Source organism: Copadichromis virginalis, linkage group LG9 (genome assembly GCF_057382275.1).
Source record: "Copadichromis virginalis isolate Kocher_CV1m ecotype Utaka linkage group LG9, C_Virginalis_male_GT1.1, whole genome shotgun sequence".
Classification (NCBI taxonomy): Eukaryota; Metazoa; Chordata; class Actinopteri; order Cichliformes; family Cichlidae; genus Copadichromis; species Copadichromis virginalis.
In genome coordinates, this window is record NC_140626.1 from 34,072,442 (window position 1) to 34,092,441 (window position 20,000).

General features: G+C 43.6%; 1 protein-coding gene and 3 non-coding genes across 13 annotated transcripts in view; 3 read left to right on the top strand and 1 right to left on the bottom strand.

Moving 5' to 3' along the window:
* unm_hu7910 (un-named hu7910) overlaps positions 1–20,000 on the top strand; it is a 44,944-nt gene that overhangs the window by 14,860 nt on the left and 10,084 nt on the right. For 4 of the 10 annotated variants that reach the window (XM_085468835.1, XM_085468838.1, XM_085468839.1 and 1 more), the window contains 6 exons: positions 298–366; positions 7,154–7,204; positions 7,290–7,328; positions 7,815–7,862; positions 7,948–7,992; positions 9,209–13,732. In XM_085468835.1, the coding sequence (XP_085324961.1) occupies positions 298–366; positions 7,154–7,204; positions 7,290–7,328; positions 7,815–7,862; positions 7,948–7,992; positions 9,209–11,178 (2,222 nt within the window). In that variant the 3' untranslated portion in view covers positions 11,179–13,732. The other 6 variants (XM_085468840.1, XM_085468845.1, XM_085468843.1 and 3 more) reach the window with 5 other exon arrangements.
* trnai-aau (transfer RNA isoleucine (anticodon AAU)) lies at positions 12,328–12,401 on the top strand. Its single transcript has one exon. It is a non-coding gene; the product is annotated as a tRNA-Ile (tRNA).
* trnai-aau (transfer RNA isoleucine (anticodon AAU)) lies at positions 14,561–14,634 on the top strand. Its single transcript has one exon. It is a non-coding gene; the product is annotated as a tRNA-Ile (tRNA).
* On the bottom strand, positions 19,100–19,173 carry trnai-aau (transfer RNA isoleucine (anticodon AAU)). Its single transcript has one exon. It is a non-coding gene; the product is annotated as a tRNA-Ile (tRNA).

Consider the following 20,000-nt stretch of genomic DNA (forward strand, 5'->3'; position numbering starts at 1 on the left):
GGTGAATGCAAACCATGGATGGACACAGATGTAGCCACCGTGATGCCAGCACAGAGACCAGCATTTTTCCTTCCTTTCTTTTTTTTCTGGCGCTTTGAATCCGACTCTTAGAATAACCAAAATTTACAACAAGGGCTTAAAGTTTTATTCAGTACGATCCAAGACGAGCGGCACATAGAAAATATGAGACACAGAGAACTTTAAAGTGTTGCAGTTGACTCTGGTAGCTGCATGCACAAACATTTTCGTGTTTTTCAGAATTTGTTGGTTGAACTTCATCTCCTCTTCCTCCTCCAGGTAAACTGACGGCCTACGACACAGACGGAGACGGAGACTTTGACGTGGAGGACGCCAAAGTTCTGCTTGGCAAGTCTGCTTTAATTTTGCTGTTTGCTGCCCGCTTTTCTGCCTGCCTGATGTGGTTTACAGACGTGTGACAGTGCCTCGGATTCAGAGATTAACCCGTCGAACATAAACTGAGCTTAAAACCAGCTGAAGCATCACAGGAAGCCACAAAGCTCAGGTTTAACACAGAGTCAGCAGCGTGACTGCAAACGCAGACGAGATGCTCAGAGATGAAAGTGTGTGGGCCACGAGTCCATTGCTAATGGAGGAAAAAACCCTGAGAGACGGTGCTGTGAAACAGGGGAAGCATGCAAATATAAAGACGACTGCAGAACTGCAATAAAAATAAATGAAAATGAGCTGCAGCTCAGGGTTCTGACAGTTTAAATGTCCATCGCTGGCACAGAGAAGTGCCTGATCTACTGTATCAGTGTCCCTGCAGGTCGTTGCTAAAATCTGTCAAGTATGAATTTATAAATCAAGAGAGGAAGGTCTGAAACGGTCGTGAGACACAGCAGGCGTGTTGTCATGTTTCAGGGTGTAGTTACGCGGCGCAAAGTTTTGATTGTCGGCTGGTTGGTTGGGAAAAAATGAGACAGTCAGTAAGGGTTGGATCGCCAGCATGAAGAGAAAGTGAGGTAGGCTTTTCCCACATGAGAGCAGGACGTCATGGTCAAGCTTCTTCAAGTAATTAGTAAACAGACATCAGCTGAACATCTGGATGTTATAAGAATTGGCCTTTTGGTACGTTGTCATAGTTCTACTTCCTCTTTCATGGTTAAGTTATACATTACATATGCATATTATTACGAATCCCTAAGCCACAGAAAGCTGGCACAGCAGCCCTTCAGCCTTTCTCTGAGACAGAGGGTCGTTCGGTAGACGCTCTGGCTCGAGCTGCTGCTGCTGGACACTTCTAAGATTGGGTGGTTCGCTCAAGTCTTACTGGGTGGAGACCACGGGGCGCACTGGAGAGATTATGTGTCTCAGAGGGCTTGGGACCGCTGAAGGGTGTGTCCAAGGAGAGGTCAAGGAAAGGGAGGCTCAGCTCGCTGCCACCATGACCTCGAACAACATACGGAGAAAATGGATGGAAGGATAAACGTTCTGTAAAGCCAAGGAGTTTCACAAATCCTGCACAATAAACAGAGAACATCAATGATCAGAGTGCTGAAGGGACACTGTTGAATATTTCCATACCTAAGTAGAACTAGAAAACCAGACCATGTTCCCTCACTTCTACTTAAATTTAGTGTGTTGAGGTCTCAGACGGGCCTTAAACACCGTTCATTATTTCACTGGTTCAGATTTAGCACTTAGTGTTACGCTGCTTTTACAAAACCTCGACAGGATTGTGAACATTTGTGGCTACTAGAGCGGCTTCATTACGCAGCTGTCTCCAGTTTGAAAACGAGTGTTTAAACCAACCACAGCACAGCCCGCCTCTGATCTTCAGGTAGAAATGGATCTGCTGCAGGCATCGTTTTCTGTTTCCATGATTTGAAGCTTTTTTTTTTTGGACACTTTTCTTTGAGTTTCTCAACAACTGTCATTACCTTCAACAAAAGCGGAAGTTTTCATTTGAAACCTGTTTATGTATCTCAAAGATCAGTTTTCTGCTCTGTCTTTCACTTCAAAGATGATCTTATTATTTATGAGGCCGAGAGCTTTTACTTTTTTAGGTTTTGTTGCCAGTAAACTGAAGACAGTAACCGAGAGTGCAAACAGGAGGTGGTGTTTTCAGACTCTACCACGGCAGCTTTGCATGATTCCCAGTTTAGAATAATCCTTCTTTGTCTGGGCTGTGGGCAACCCCATCAGTTCATCTTATGTCTGATCTGAGCCATAGTATCTGCTTCCTTTAAGCAATGTGGGTGGGGCTTGTGTGAAATGACCATATCAGGTAAAACCCTCCTTGTGACATCACACAGATCTAAGAATAGAAAAAACAGCTTGAACCTGAGTGTTTAGATCAATCTGCCAACTCATTGTTTGAAACTTTGTTAAAAATAAACATCCAGAGTTTGAACAGGTGATAAATGACCGGAAATAAGAAATGTATTGAGTCTGTGTTTTGATAGGGCCAGGCAAGTATTGCAACCTCCTGTAAATAACAACAGAGTGTTGATAGCATCCGCTGGCAGTATGAAGTCTTAATGGGAAGCTGTGTTATAGATGTCGTGTTTGAAGTAGTCTTAGCAGGAACGTGGCCGCCTCTGTTCGTTTTTATTGAGCGGACGTCGTGTCAGAGGTCATCTGACGTGGTTGAGACAGGAAGTAAAATCTTTATTAAATGTCTATAATTCATCTTTAACTCACTATCTTTCTCTTGTCCCGTCTCATCACCCTGTATTTATTTATTTTACCACACTTTTTTGTTCCAGTTTACTCCCCCCGTCCATCCTCCCTCCATCGCATCATTTCCACTTCTTTTCCTTTATAATTTCCTCCTTTGATCCCTCTGCACTTCCACCCGTCCCTTTTCTTCTCTTCCTCTCTCTTCCGTCAGGCCTGACCAAAGATGGCAGCGGTAGTGCGAATGCCGAGTCGCTCGAGGAGGTTCTTAATATTTTAGCTGAGGAGGGCTCTGATTGGATCTATGGCTTCTTCACCTTCCTTTATGACGTAGTGTCCTCGCCCTTAGAGCCAGGTGAGGAGGAGGAAGCAGCGGCCTCTGAGATGATGGAGGAGGAGGAGGGCGGGACAGCCTCCTCGGATGACGGGGAGGTTAAAGGGGTCATACTGGACCTCCAGAACCAATAGGAAGCAGAGACACAGGCGGTAGGGAGGCTGCCTGGTCCCGACCAGACTGGGATGTGCTGTAACCCAGTATGATTGGAGGAGGCCAAATTGGGCAGACTGGTCCGAGTTTTAATTTAATAAATCCGAAACACCACAAGCAGGAAGAGCTGAAGGCTGAAGGGATTCCAAATAACGATCGATCTACGGGATTCGTTTGTTTGACATTAACAGATCTTCTCCATCAGATAAAAATGTCCTGCGAGGTCAGAGGTCAAACGGTAAAGCAGGTGCTAGTGGCAACTGGAGGAAAACTGAAGGAAATTCATTTTTAGGGACGATAACGAGTTTGAATTTAACCCAGCTGTTACCTCCGCTCTCATTCATGATAACATTTTTAAACAGACAGAAGACGTAAGCGACCGACCGCGAACAAAGCGAGAGCTTTGGTGCTGTAGCTGTACCGTACGGAGGGTCGAAAGTGCCAGGATAACAAAGTAAACAAGCCAGTAAATAATTCACAATACAGAAATAAAATACTACAAGACACCACTGACAACCAGTCAAAGGGAAACAAATAAAAAATAATTCAATAGAAAAATTCAGACTAAATTTATTCAAAAGGGAAAGTAATTATTGTCACGTTTTCTGAAACTATAAACACCTTTATTCATTTCTGTATAATTTATGATGCAGTTACCAGTGAAATATTCAACATATTAGTCATTTAATTTGTTAATTAATGTTTACATTTTTGGTCTAAGCGTTATATAAAATCAGTTATCCTTAAATGTCTGTCGTCACAGGTCAGTTTTATACAAACTCAAGGACACGATCTTTGATGTCACAGAGGGCGTTTATCCTCTTTATTCACCTTTATGTTCTCATCTTTGTACGCAGCATAAATGTTTGCCTTTTATGACTTATTTTATCGTAAAGTGCTGGACTTACTGCACAAACACATTAGTGCGTAATGTATGTGAGCCCATAAGCTGTTGTGATTATTTTCTCTGCACACGGTAACAAAAAGCAGGGGTGTGATGTGAGCGTCCATCACGTGGTTTCATTCAGGTCAGTTTTAAAATCTTTACGGCGACGTTGCTGAAACTGATCAGAAATCTGTAGTTTGAGTAGTTTTTATTTGTGGTGTGTGCTTCTGCGTTGTTACGTATTGATCAGTTTGCAGTCATTTCATACCAGTGGCGCAGAAACATAACTCGGACTTTTGTGAGGTCACTCGGGAGTTTCCAGGGTTATAAAGAAGGTTTGCTGTTTGTGGTAACTTGTGCTGCTGGCCTCACCTGCTTCACAGCAGATTATTGCTGAGATAATCAGCTAGTATGAAATCACCACCTCTCACCAAAGTCCTGCCACGACCCCTCAGAACTCAGAGCGTGGATCGTAAGAGGACCAAAGATTGTTAAGTGTAAAAACATGGTCACTGTTCTATAAGCTCAGCATGAAATCCTAAAATAGAGCACTTACCGCTCGTATGTGTTGACTTCTCTCTTTACTTGTTCCCCATTTATCATCAGCACGATTGCAGCTTTCTAAACTCTGCACAGGTTTAACCCTTTAGAGCCGGTCAGAGCGGGCACGCTCTGTTTTGCGTAACTATTTTTAAATCCCGGTAGCTCTGCAACCACGTGAGCTAGCGCAATAATTTGTTTTGCATATGGAACCGGAGCAGTTGTACTTACATCTGATGCCATCAGCTTGTCCTCGGTCACGGTTTCCTTCCACATAAAGCTTTGCAAAAATTGCATAAAAAGCACTTGCAGCAACAAAAACATAATATTCCAGAAACACGCTTTGCCGATCCGATCAGCTGTTCATAACACTTCCTACGTTGGAATAGACGTCAGTGCGAACTATCGCATGTCCTCCATGACCTGCCCGAAACCGGAAGTGACGTCATTTTCGCAGAAATGTAGTTTTTTACCATCAGGGCCTCATGAGCCTATACTGGTGTTTTTAAAAGTTACCTTTGACTTTATGACTTTCTGTGTCGTTTCTGGGATGCTGAGGACTCATATTGCACTGCTGGAAATAGTTTATTTTGATGCATATGCTGCTTTTTTGCAAATTTGCAGTATAATATTTATTTTCGTTTTTCCTGCACTATATAAAAATTGGTGTCTTTCAAAAATAAAACTATGAAGACACTCAAAATAAATTTCCTGTGGTGGGAAACTATTTTGTGCAACTTTTTTGTATTTACAGTTTTGAGGGATAAGCCTCTTAAATTTCTCTAACTACAAATATATGTTAAAAAAACAAAAAACGCTTTTCAATTTTTTTGTAGTTTATTGCACTTTTTTACAATTTATGTAATTTCTATGCACTTAATGCAGACATATTATTAAAATCTGGGCTATAATTGTTGTATTGATGTATAGCAACTTGAAATGCTTCCAAAAATGGCTCCACAGCATGTAAAACTATAATATAAGCTCTGGCGGACTTGGTTCTATGGTAGGTCTTAAAGGGTTAAGTCACTAATATCTCACATTCATTAATGTCATTTTAGCTGTAACTGTGTCATCACGAGAGCTGTGATAATAATGACTCTGTCAGCTTACAGCCCTTCCTGGCTTTAAATAAACTTTATTAATATACATGATGCACACACGCTGCTTCTGTCTTTGTTTGGAGAGTCGGTCGCTCTGCAGACACGTCCATGTTTCTGATTGGTCAGATGCTGCCTCTGATGCCTGCACTGCACAGCAGGCTCAACATAGCCCGATATCGTCACCTAATCTGGCTTCAGTTAACCTAACGTCAGCTATCAGGTGGTCATCAGCCGCTGCTTGTGTGCTTTTCTTATTAACACTTTGTGCATTTTAACAACATTTATATTTCTCTGCCTGTAAAACACTAATGTGCACATCTTATGTTTGACCTCTCACCTCTGACCTTTGGATCACTTTTTGGGCTTTGTTGTGTTCAAAGCTGCAGACGATTAGAGCAGTGTTTCCCAACTTTTTGGAGCCACGGCACATATTTCACATTAGAAAAATCACACTGTACACCGCTGAGCAAAAATGTCACAAACAGCATACTGATCGTTTCCCCCCACGGATCAGGCGCCGCAGAATTGGCTCGGTTTGTCCCCAGTGTACCTTTTTTGCTTTTTTCTGACCACTACCCAAGTTAGGGCCTTCATCTGGGTCAGTAGCTGTACTGCCCTCTAGTGGAAGAGAATGTAATTGTTCTGCCTGTCACTCACGCTGGTCACTGAGAGTACTAATCACCAACTAATCATTTCTCACGGCACACCTATGTGCCACGGCACAGTGGTTGGGAAACACTGACCTAGAGGATGCAGGTCACCTGTGATGAGTAATAAAGTGCAGATCAGATCAAAGACGCATTAATTCTTTTCTATACGGTGGCCTCGTACATCTAGGCTTCGCCAATTATCAACAAAAAATGTGGACGGTGAACAGATTAAACAGTTACTATATGAATTTTTCTAAAATCTAAACTTGTAAGTGTTTGAACTTCAAACCTTCGTATTATATGGTGTTGTAAAGAAAGCATAAGAGCATCTTCACCTCAGTTATAATTTGCTTTTAGGGAGTGAAACATAAGGATGATGTCCTGAATCGATTTTTGTTGTCTCATTTAACAGCAGTGTCTTTAAATAGTCCTGTTATTTATGGAAACTTGAATTGTAAATGTCTTTTATGCATGACTGAAAGTCTGATTAACAACCTGTTCAGATAGTCTAAAGAGCTTGGAAAGAAAAGCATCTGGACTTCTTTAGGGCTTAAATCCTGGGACTCTCCACCAGCTGCTCTTAGAGCTGAAGAAGCTTCTCGCATGAAACGTCTTCAACAAAACTAAAGAAGTCCAGACGCTTTTCTTTCCGAGCTCCTTAGACTACGATGATGACCTGGGTGACTGAGAACCTTCGCAGACAACCTGTTAAGATCTCGGTCTGATTCCTCCTAAGGTTCAACAAACTTCGTCTGTGCAGGAAAAACCTGCACGAGCATAATTTGTTTATTTGTTTTTGTCACAGCTGATTGTGTTTACCTTCCTTTTATTCTGTGCATCGGTTCAGATGATAAGAAGTTAAAAGGCCATGCTGTGAGGAGAGACAGGCTGAGGAAAGGTAGTGTACAGAGACTGTGTTTGTGTGAGCTCACAGCCTGCCGTGCGCTCACCTGACAGGTGTGTCTGCTTCCTAAACCCTGCAGAGGAGCAGAAAGAGGTGAAGAAGAGAGGGAAAAGGAAAGGTATCTGCACGACTCCGTTTGATGCTGAGTGACTAACTGAGCCCATAACAGCCTTAACTCTCTAACTGTCTGCCTTTTTGTTACAGAGTGAGGTCGTTCATGACTTTGTTTAGTGGCTCTGTTTGTGCTTCTGAAATACACTAATACCATTAAATACAGTAATGTTTTTACGTGTTTGAGAGTGTTTATCTCGAGTAAAAGTTGTGGATACATCCTCAGCTTTGACTGAAGTGTTACAAGATCACTGAAGTTATTTCAGACCAGTGAGGCATGAAGCTCAGAAATGTTAGTTTCAGTCAGAATAACCAAACCAGAGTCAAAAGAGAGACTCTGTGCCAGAAGTCACTCTGAGACGCCTGAAATCGCCGCTGTTTTCTTTTATTGTCAAGTTTTTGTTGTTTGCACCGCTTGCTGTGCTAGTTTGGCTTTCTGTTATCAGCAAGTAGACCTTCACTATCAAACTCTCTGATTTGTTTGTCCTCATAGAAGATGAGGTGTTAATGGCCACTGATGCTGAGGTTAAACTCCCAGAAGGTAGTGATCCCTCTGTGTGGGTTTGTGCCTGAATTTGTGGTACTGCTGTGTGTCATGGGCTGTTTTTCCTTCTGTGTATTATTAGTAGAGGTTACAGGAGAGGCTACTGAGAAGAAGAACACGACTCGAGGTACTAAAACCTGCCGACTGCATGTCCAGAGTGTCCTGTACTGTGTATAATTTTATAACTAAAGAATGCAGAAAGTGTGAATTTTAGGGGCGTAAGTGATTGAAGCAACTGCCAGTGACAGCAAAGGGTGCCATTAGTTAACCCATGCTAGGATAGTAAACACCGGAGCCTCGAATATCCGCTGTGACTCACAGTCAGTTATACCTATCGTGGTCGCCCCTTTAGTCATTTAAAATTTGGCTGATATCAGCTTCAAGGTTATCTTCCCTTGCACCCCTGGACGGTTTCCATCACTGGACATCCCTGCAAGTGGCTACTTGCCCTCTCCTGTCTGTGATTTCACCGCAGTCCTCCAACTCTAACCCAAATTTCATGTCGTAGAGCAAAGATGGTGATGACTGCTAATTTCCCTCGGGATGAATAAAGTATTCTGATTCTGATTCTGATTCTGGGTCTCTGGCTACAACCAAGAGACTAAAAGAGCTATTCTGACTCAGAGTCTATTGTGTCCGAGCCCAAAGCTAGTCCGTCACGAGCAAGACTTTTTATTTCATTTTTCAACTTGCGCGCCATGAAATTAAACTCCCAGAGAAAGACTATTCAGACAGACTTTACTGTAAAGTCCCGACTCTTTAAACTGAAGAACATTCAGAGGAAAACGCCTGAACTAGGAATCTGTGTGACGAATCGACTGTTTTTTTATTTCTGCCTCTAAGATGTTACCCACCTACACTCTCTGGAGCTGTAGCCTCACCACACCTCGCCAGAATTGTCCCTATTAATTTGTTCTCTTCCACAAGATGAAGTTGAAGATTTTGCTGTTTTGAGACAGTGGAGAAAGTACAAGCGGTCAGAACAGGAAATACCAGCAGTAGTGGAAGCTGCCCAGAGGTAGGAAAGCAACGACCATGAAGGTGAAATCAGCCAAATTTAAATCGGATAAAGTTTGATTTTCACGAGTCTCACGTCGTACACACTGACGAGTTCTTCACAGGGATAATTTAATCCTTGATTCTAATAAATTGAACTCTGTGGATGTTTTGTAAAAGCAACATAATCCTAAGTCTTAAACAGTCGACCCCATTTGTGTGGCTTTTAAATTGACCCTAACATCTCCCCTGCATCTCTAACATTTCCTTGGTTGCTGTGTGCCAGCACACTAATGAGTCGTAGTGGTGAGCATGTGGACAGTAATCTTAAGACTTTTCACCTCAAGCCTCAGACCACGTCGTCCGAGGCGCCATGCTGCGTTCGACTCTGAAGAACGAGTTGAGGACGATCCATGAGAAGATGGAGGCCAAGAGGATCGCTCGCATCGCAGTGGCTGAGATTAGGGCTTTTCTCACCCAAGAGGAGGAAGCAAGGGAGGCAGTCTGGGTGCTGAAGAAGAAGGAGCTGGAGGTGGCTGAGGAGCAACTCAGACAGGAGAGGGAAAGTGAAGAGAGGAGAAAGGAGGCAGAGAGGTTGGAAAAGGAGAGATTGGAGAAGGAGAGGATAGAAAAGGAAAAGATTGAGAAGGACAAGCTGGAAAAGGAAGCCAAGGAGAAAGCTGAGAGAGAAAGGTTAGCTCAAGAGAAGGCAGAAAAAGAGAGACTGGAAATGGAGAGGCTTGCTAAAGAAAAGGCAGCTAGAGAAGAAAAGGAAAGAATGGAGAAAGAGAGGGTGGAGAGGGAAAAGGCAGAGAGGGAGAAACAGGAGAAAGAAAGAGTGGAAAGCGAGAGGGCTGAAAAGGAAAGGCTTGAGAGGGAACGCATTGCCAAAGAAAGAGAGAGAACAGAGCGGGAGAAGGCAGAGAGGGAAAGATTAGAAAGGGAGAGACTTGAGAAGGAAAGGGTCGCCAAGGAAAGACTAGAGAAAGAAAGGGTCGCCAAGGAGAAGGAAAGACTAGAGAAAGAAAGGGTCGCCAAGGAAAGACTAGAGAAAGAAAGGGTCGCCAAGGAGAAGGAAAGACTAGAGAAAGAAAGGATCGCCAAGGAAAGACTAGAGAAAGAAAGGATCGCCAAGGAGAAGGAAAGACTAGAGAAAGAAAGGATCGCCAAGGAAAGACTAGAGAAAGAAAGGATCGCCAAGGAGAAGGAAAGACTAGAGAAAGAAAGGGTCGCCAAGGAAAGACTAGAGAAAGAAAGGATCGCCAAGGAGAAGGAAAGACTAGAGAAAGAAAGGGTCGCCAAGGAAAAGGAAAGACTAGAGAAAGAAAGGGTCGCCAAGGAAAGACTAGAGAAAGAAAGGATCGCCAAGGAGAAGGAAAGACTAGAGAAAGAAAGGATCGCCAAGGAAAAGGAAAGACTAGAGAAAGAAAGGATCGCCAAGGAAAGACTAGAGAAAGAAAGGATCGCCAAGGAGAAGGAAAGACTAGAGAAAGAAAGGATCGCCAAGGAAAGACTAGAGAAAGAAAGGATCGCCAAGGAAAGACTAGAGAAAGAAAGGATCGCCAAGGAAAGACTAGAGAAAGAAAGGATCGCCAAGGAAAGACTAGAGAAAGAAAGGATCGCCAAGGAAAGACTAGAGAAAGAAAGGATCGCCAAGGAGAAGGAAAGACTAGAGAAAGAAAGGATCGCCAAAGAGAAGGCAGAAAGGGAAAGATTGGAGAGGGAACGGATCGCCAAGGAGAAGGAAAGATTGGAAAAAGAAAGGATTGCGAAGGAGAAGGCGGAGAAGGAAAGATTGGAGAGACAATGGATCGCCAAAGAAAAGGAACGACTTGAGAAAGAGAAGATCGCCAAGGAGAAAGCAGAAAAAGAAAGACTGGAAAGGGAACGGCTTGTTAAGGAAAGAGACAGACTCGCCAGAGAAAAGATAGACAAGGAAAGGATAGAGAAGGAGCGCTTAGCCAAAGAAAGGGCAAGAGTCGCACAGGATAAGGAGAAATTAGAGCGAGAAAGAGTAGAAAAAGAAACGACAGAGAGAAACGAGAGGGAGAGGATGGAACGGGAAAGACTGGAGAGGGCAGCGAAGATGAAGCTAGAGCGGGAGAAAACTGAAAAGGAGAAGATGGAGGTGGAGCGGCTGGCGAAAGAGGGCGTGGTGAGACAAGGAAATGGCTTAAAGAGACGAGTGCTACTGGAGAGGAAGCTGAACAGTTCGCAGGTGAAAGGTGAGATAACTGAGAGAGTGACCATGACGGCGGTCAGGAGAGAGAAGAGCGTCTTAGAAGAGAAGAAGAAAATGCCTCACGGCACAAAGTGATGACCTCACAAATGGTCATGGCTCTGATTTGCCAGCCTCAGCTCCCATATTCGGGAAACGGATGAAAAGCTACTCGGTGGGGTTTGAAGGTCTTGTAACCACCCAGCAAAGACGATGCTGAACACAAGTCTGAACACACTTTGCAATCCAGGCAGTTGTTTTGAGTCTCCTTTGTAAATTAAATAAATACAAACGGACAATCTGATTAAAAACCCCTCTTCAAGTTTTATCCCCAACAGAGGTTTAAAATGTTTTCCCTCCAACGTGTTCTGCTTCTGTTGCTCATTCACAAAGTTACAGGACATTACACCTTCATTAAGGGCTCAAACCAGAGTCTTCAGTCTTAACTGTGATACAGACACCACACAGCTGGAACTGTGGTGAACTAGAAATTAGTATTTCAAGCCAAACCACTCACACATGACTGTATTTGATGCACAGAAAGCAGTAGCGTGGCTTCAGGGCAAATTCACCATTAATCTACAGATGTGGCCCACAGATTGTTTCCCTTGTGTTACTGCTGCTCTTTCAGTGCTGCAGACCTCTTCAAACAGGCCGATTTTCAAAAGGCCAGTTTCATGAGATTTATGTTGTCTTTGTTTTTCTCATTTTTATGAGACTTTGGTTGATGATGTGACATTTATGGTTTTTCTTATCATGTTTTTTGCTCAAAGGATGAGAGCCAGTATAAGGCGTCTGAATTGTAAGTGTTGAGCTTTAGTTCAAAGTCATGTAGTGGATCTAAGTGGTGAAGGATGTTCGAGGACACCGGCTTTTAAAATAACCTGTAATAACTGTTGTGTAGTGACGAAGCATCAGGAAGTCACGTGTCGTGAGCTGAATAAAGAAACTTTCACAGCCTCTGAAATTATTTTGTTTTTCCTCCAAAATGTGAGAAAATGTTTGCTGAATAAATCCCGCTCATCACATTAAGATGGTTTCTTTCTCGTGGTTTAATAAAAATGAAAAAGCTACAATATGAGTTCATTTTTAGAGACACAAAGACTCGTGTAATTTTTTTAAACCCCGTTTGTTTCATTACCTCTCTCTGTTTAATGGCAGTAGAAAGCAAGCTGTTTGACTTATTCTCACTTGCTTGATTATCAATAACGAAACAACACATTTCATTTCATTGCTGCTTTGCAGGGTGGCCGGTTAGCTCAGCTGGTTAGAGCGTGGTGCTAATAACGCCGAGGTCACGGGGTCGACCCCCGTACGGGCCAAAGTTTCATGTCTTTTATGCCGACTAGGTTTGTGTTGTTACGGATGAACATGTTAGCATCTTGCTAACCAACCTACTGATGCTTCTGTGAAGCTGTGTCTCCTTCCAGCACCAAAAAAACAACATGGAGGTCAGCTGGACAAATAGGTCTGACTCTGACAAGGTCACAGGTTTGACTCCCATATAGGCAAAGTGGAGAGCTTTTACTTGTTCTCTGTGCTTCCTTTCCTGTTGGTTAAAGCCTCTTTCGTGTAAGCTATTGTTAGCTCTGTGGGATAGAGCGTGGTGCTAGTAATGGCAATGTTATGGGTTCAGTCCCTACACAGAGCAGGTGTATGTGCTATTTAAAGGGAGTGGAGGTGGTCTCAGGTTGGGCAGGAGGCTGGAGTTGGGTTATCAAGTGCATCCAGAGAATTTGTGGAAGCATCACACTTATTTCTTTCATCAAAGCTGGAGCTCAGACTTCTTGGATGGTCTGTTAGTACAATAACCTCACTGCAGCACAGCATGTTATTGGTCAGGTAGCGTCATTAAAAGGCTCCAAGAGCATCAACATGGTCCAAAAGTCCACTTCAGGGTCTTCGATTAGCTGAGGTGAAGCCTTGCAGACCCTGGAGGTCTCTGCTTGGTGCAGAGAGGGGTTTTTTTCCATAACCAAAATACATGCAAACATCCCCAACAGTCCAACAGCAAAGCCTGTTGAGCATTAACAACGAGGGCAGAATCCCTCTTCCTCTGCTCAGTGCTATCTCGAGCCACCACTGCTTCCTTCTGTGCTCACCGTGTGCTTGCTGCTTCGATCCTATCAGCTCAGATTTCCTTCCACAGGAAGATTATCGGGGTGCTGGCGCTCCCGAGCTCCCTGCTGCTGTCGGTTAAACGTCTTAAAAACGAAACCCCGCTTTTTGTTTTTAAAGGCACTGTCACACTTGGCTGTAGACCAAATCAGGTTTATATAAAGTTCACACAATTCAGAGCTTCCTCCTTCTGCTATGTCCCATCTTCTTCTCTGAGTGCTGCAGTCTGGTTTTTATGTATGCTACTCTCAAAGGGACGAGAACCATTTTTCCTTAAGTTTCCCATGTGTACATATCTACTTTTTCACATCAGTCGTCCCTCATTGTTGGCCTTAAATCAGAAATACAGAGATTTTTAAAAGCTTATTATGGTCTAAACGAGTCTTTAAAGCTGATTTGTAAACAGTTATTTAACATTTCATCAGATCTGGAAGGAAAGGCGCTGTTTTACGAGAGCTCGCTTTACGTTTAATTGTCAAATAAAAAGCTGTAAATAACTTGGCGTGGTCTTTAAAACATTTATATCCTGAACACTGAACAGGACTGAAAGAAGCAAAGAGGCTGCATGTAGGAGACACACCTGAGAAGCAAACAGGTAAGTTTATACACACACACACACACACACACACACACACACACACACACACACACACACACACACACACACACACACACACACACACACACACACACACACACACCCACCCTCTGGCTCTGCTGACTCTCTTCTGATACCTGAGAAAACCTCCTGGGAGCTGACCTGATTCCCACCTGTGGATTTGGACCTGCGAGCGTCTCTGTGTCCTGCCAACAAAGCCTGACCGGCTTCACACTGAAGTTCTATATCAGTTCCACCCTGGAGCTCCTCCACAGTGGGAGCTGCCCAGTACAACCAGTCTGCTAGTGTCTGAGCTCTGCTGGAAACCTGATTTGTTCTCAGCGTACTTCCTGTCACCGCTCATTTTCTTTGCTATTGTTTAAAATTGCTGAACTACTGATGTCTTTTTATTATGTTCACGTTGACATCAGTATTATAGAGAAATATACGTTTTATTTATTGAAAGAGATCTTTAATCTAACTTTTGCACTTAGATGATCTGGCTTTGGTTTTTGGTTCCTTAAATGCAGAAATTTTGAAGGAAATATTGAATGAAAGCCACACTTTGTATAAGTTTATCTTTAATTATTTTACTACACTATTTAATGAATAATTATGCCTTTTTTTTTTTACAGCCAGTGCAGTGTTTTTTGTATTTTTGTTCAGCGATCAGGAGTTTGTTTAATAGGTTTCTAGTATTCACAGCCATTAGAGTCTGAGTGATTCGGTTTAAGTCATTTTGTCTTGTCAGCTCTACACTGCTGTGGCCGGTTAGCTCAGCAGGTTAGAGCATGGTGCTAATAACGCCAAGGTCACGGGTTCGACCCCCGTACGGGCCAAATTCATGACTGGCAATAATTATGTTTCTGAAGTCAAATGTTTATCTCAGACGCCGTGGTAAATACTTTCCTAAAACATCTTATGTGGAGATAGAGGCTTTTATTGTGAAAGGCGCAAACAGGATGAAGCTGATTTCACACTTGCATGGAACAAAAACGGTTTCCTGTGCAGACCGGATGACAGGACAAACAGACACTTCTGCTATTTCTTATTTTTTCTCCACTTCAAAGTCGGAAAAAACTTCAAACGTCACAATTTTTATAAATCTGTGAGAATTAAAAATTGTACAGAGTTAAATTGTATCAAAATGGAAGTCAGAAAGCATCAACAAACTCTTGTTTTTCCTTTAAAAACACATTTGTTCAACTTAGTTTTCAACTTTTTCACCTTTTTGCTCCATCTTGTGGTACAAACTGGTATTACATGGAAGTACAGCCTGGCACTAGTTCAACTTCAGTAGATAACTCTTTACTATAATACATGCATGCTGTTTATGGTTTAGTTCATTTGGACAGACGTTAAACATTAATTTACAAAAGTACCTCTAAAACCAGTAAATGAGTTTAATGGATAAATAAATCTGCTTCCAGTGTTTTTGGTGACGCTCAGTCCTGTGCTGTCCTGCCTCTGTGTGTCAGCCCTGCGACAGACTGGCGAGCTGTCCAGGATGTACCCGCCTCTCGCCCTATGACAGCTGCGATAAGCTCCAGCAACCCTGATAAGTGGAAGCGCGTCTATTTAATGCTTGACTAAATAGAACCTGACTTGAAATAAATGCTCCTAAACATCATAGTCCTGCCGTTTGTGATGCTCAGCGGCTTCCTTACCTGGATTCTAACCTGGATTTGAAAGGATGGAGGAGGATGTTGGACTTCTGACGGGTGTTCAGAATATAATCACTGTCTGCTTTTACCTGTCATAAATCACACATGATGCTTACACTGAGCATGTTTTAATCTTACTTCAGTCATTCCTCTTTTTATCCTGTAAACTTTAAGTGTTAAAAACTGAAGAAACCATCAAGCCTGAAACAGCCAATCAGCAAGCTGCAGAGCCGCGAGACGTCGAGCCGACAGAGGCCGCGCCATCCGTGACTCCGCCCAGACAGAGCGAATCAGGTACGCGTGAGCAAGTCTGCTGAATGAAGGACAAATTCAGTCCAGTCACCTGAAGGAGAAATAAGTTTGGGAGCAGCAGATCAGTCATACAAAGTGTTTGAGCTGGTGATAGAATAAAATAAGGTTTAAGGTCCAGACCTGCAGGTCTCTGAAGAGTTTGTCACATGAGGACTAACCTGACTGACAGAGCGACAAACACAAAATATAAAAGCATGTAGTCGACTCCACGTGGCTGAAAGTGAAGCTGCTCTGTGTGTGGCCGCGTCGTATCCACAGCACCTGTATGAGTCTGAATGCTCACGTTACCTGCTGCCCCACACACCTGTGAGGTCACTGATTGGCTCCCTCACCTGTTGATGTCATGATGGTAACATTATGGCTTCTTTCTCTGTGTGTGTGTGTGTGTGTGTGTGTGTGTGTGTGTGGTTGGTCCAGCTTCTGGATCTCAGGATGTGGAATCTGAAATCCAAGGTTGGTGCTGCTGCTGCTGCTGCTGCTGCTGCTGCTGCATGCCTCCACCCTCTCCTTCTGCCTCTGGATGATGACATGTTCACGCCTGCATCTGTATTTCTGTTTACATTTCACACGTTAATATGAAGAACAAAAACACAGCAGTTATCACTGACTGACACCATTTTCTGTTGAATATTTGCTTTTTGTGTCACTTTCCTGGATTGTAGCTTTTAAAAAGATGTAATCAAACAAAGCTCTGAGTGCATCAGTGGAGCGCTGCTCCCTGTGCAGCTTTGAAGCACACGCAGAAGTTTATTAGTGAGCTCTGTGACTTCAGTCCTCCAGGGGTTTTTAAATAATGTGTTCAGCATTGAAGGAACAGGCCGGCTTAACAGAACCTAAAACTAGACTTTTAGATGGCAGTTATGGCAGTGATGGTTATCTTCTGTGTCTCTGCTTCAGGCACTGAGCAGGCGTTTAGCCGATCATTAGACCCAAAGTGAATAGAATGAGCTGTGCTTAAGTCAGAGACATGAGAGCAACAGAAAGAGTCTTTGTTTTGCTGCTGTTTAATGACTGCTGCACGTTAGAGCTCTGAAACTTAAACCTGCCACGTTTAGTATCAGGGCTGGCTGCAGCCTGATGCAGACTGCAGCGCTGTAACTGTCGTTCATGTTAGGCTCTATGAAGCACACTCCTTCTGGGCAGACTCTGTATCGAAGTTAAGGCGGACTGCAAATGAGAGATCGATGAAAATGTCACACTTTGTTGTTTTTTAAGCCAAACTCTGGAGAGATAATCGGCTCCAGACCAGGATATCCACCCAGCAGGTTAAAAGAGCCGCCACACACCTGCCACCCATTCATCTTGTTGTTCGTGACCTCGTAGCTGCTACAGTCCAGATGTGGCAGGTCGCCCTCTGCTGGAGGAGTGAAGGGACGCTGCATCGCTGCTCTGCTTCTTCTTCTCTGCATTTATTCCTTCAGTGCAATGCATGATGGGACGCCGTGCTTGGGTAGTGAGCTTCTGTCCTGTTCGTTTCATCAGGCATGAGGCTTGTTTCATATTTGGAGTTTATTAAGACTACAGTGGAGCGAGTGACTTCAGACAGCTCACACTTCTGCCTCTTCCACACATCTTTGTGTGTGTGTGTGTGTGTGTGTGTGTCTGTGTCTGTGTGTGTGTGTGTGTCTGTGTGTGTGTGTGTGTGCTTTAACTCATTTTACTGATTCTCCACCTCTAGCTGCTGTGCCCCTCCCTCCGCCAGCAGAGGACAGCTTTGTACCAGGTCAGTTAAACAACCAGGCGGGTTTAAAAAAAGGTTTCTTATTCTTCTCGAGCGGGTGGAGGGTCAGGGTGGAGGTTTAAAGATGGAGGTGAAAGGGAGGATATATGGGACAGATGGTGATGTGTATGGAGGTCCTTCAAAAATGCCCCGAAATGGAAAACTGTCCTTTTTCCTCAAACTAGCTGACAGCATGTGGAGACCCAGAAATGAGATGATTGATAAACTGAGAGGATCGATTAGTGAATCGTGTCCAGATTAAGGAACAGAGCGAATCTGTTGTCAGATCTTCAAACTCGTGAAGGAATCATTTTGAGTTAAAGCAGCTGAAACATATCAAAAGTTTACTTCTTAAACTTCATAATGAAGGAAAGTGTGATTGATCTAAACGAGTACGTTTCATTCGGCCAGCTTACATAAATGTGACATTTCACTCTGTACTTACTTTCCTGGATGTAATTAGATTACTTAAAGTATTTTGGGCGTGTGTGACCACGTGATCACGAACAATCATAGTGACGTCTGTGTCTTTGTTTGTCGTAGATGATCCTCGGGAAAGCATCGGTCCTTACGGTGAGCGGCCTCTGTCTCTCTGTGATGTCACTAAACGTTACTTCCTGTTAATCGCTCTTTTTCTCGTCCTCTTCTTCAGGCGATGAAGCCAACACGATTGACACCACTGGAGGTGAGACAGCAGCATGTGAGGGCAGAAACCACGATGGTTGGAAGTTTGTGGTAAAAGATAAAGACGATGATGATGGTGGTTTTGTTTCCTGTTGCAGTTCTGCTGGCCGAGCGTCAGACTGAGGAGAGCTCCGGTGAGTCAGGCTCAGATTACTGCTTCTACTCATATGTGCATGTTTTTAGCGTTCAGCCTCTTCTCATGTGTGCTGATGTTCCTCCGTGTGGTGAGGATGTTGTTTCAGGGAGGCCCGATGGAGCCGTCCTGCTTTACTCTGATTGTTTGATTCCTCAAAGTGTCTCCAAGACGGAGATCTCAGAGATCCCTGTATGAAAGAAAGTGTGCGAGATCGAGTTTGATGTCTTCTCTTTGATAGGAAGTATTGTCTGTAATAAGCGATCCGTTATTTAATGTCATGAAATGAGATTAACGTGTTTGTCCACAGCTCTGACACTGTGGAGTGTGTCATGCATGAATCTGAATCACTGACTTTCTGTCCTTCAGTGGAGTTTGCAGAATACGTGACGAGCTCCAAGCTGACACAGGAAGCAGGTATCTGCAGCACAGGCTTCAGCCTGAAACACTCACTACAGGTTATTTTTACTCTGATAGACGATGTTGTGTTTTCACACACACCACTGAGTGTTGCTTGACTGTGACCCACATTTCCCGTATGTCTGGGGTAAAAACACCTACGTGTTTTTCTCTTTTGCATCTGGCACAAACTCTCTGCATCTCATGAGCAGCTTTTCCTCTTCCTGGGCCAACACATTTGTCAGTGACACAGCTGAGCTGAAGTGGCCCAGATGAAGACTCAGTGTGTCTGCAGCCGCTTTCTGTAGTTAATCAGCATCTGAATAATTGGCCAAATTAAACAAAGCGTCTCTTCAAACAGACGCAGTGAAGGAGCTGGAAGTTACACATCATGACCAGTATGAGGCTTGAACCCACGACCGTGGCGTTATTAGCACCACACGCTAACCAGCTGAGCTAACTGGCCACTGCTCTGTGCTCGAACACTACCTGTGGAAATATCCAGTGTGACTGTTTAACCTGATGACATGAAGCTGTTCACCGATCGGGTCGTTTATCAGAATCAGGATACTTTATTGATCCCAGAGGACATGATGTGGTCGCAGTTGCTCCAGGACAGTCGGAGCAGTAACGGACTCAACTAATAGTTTCGTTAAAGTTACAAAATATATACAAATAGCTCAATTATAAATATCCAGAATATTACAGAGATTAAATATATATGATTAACATTTCACTCTATTACTGGCCTTGTTGATCAGTCTATTCAGTCTGTTGGCATCTGCGACCCTCAACCTGCTGCCCCAGCATGCAACACAGCGGTCCCCAACCCCCGGGTCACGGACTGGGACCGGGCCGTGAGAGCTGATCCGGGTGTAAAATTTATGGTTTTTATGGTTTCCGTCGTTAACTCGGTTTCCCTGGGTCTTTTCCCGTGTTGTAGTCGTGCGTCTTATTTTGGAAGAAATATTTACGTGTTACCATAGCGACCAGAGAGCATTAAGGGGCAGAGAGGAGGATGTTCCTCTCATGTTGGTGCATTTCAGGAGGACGCTGCTAATAAAGTTACACAGTGAATTCATGTTTATTATTATCTTTACAAAATACCAGGTTCTGTCGTATCGTTTTATTTTGTTGCACCTTAGTGGTCGGTCTGTGAAAATATTGTCAGACATTAAACCGTCCGTGGAGCAAAAAAGGTCGGGGACCGCTGACATCGAGGATAGCATTAGCCACAACAGACTCATAGAAAATCCTGAGCTTTGTCCGACAGATGCTGAAGGACCTCAGCCG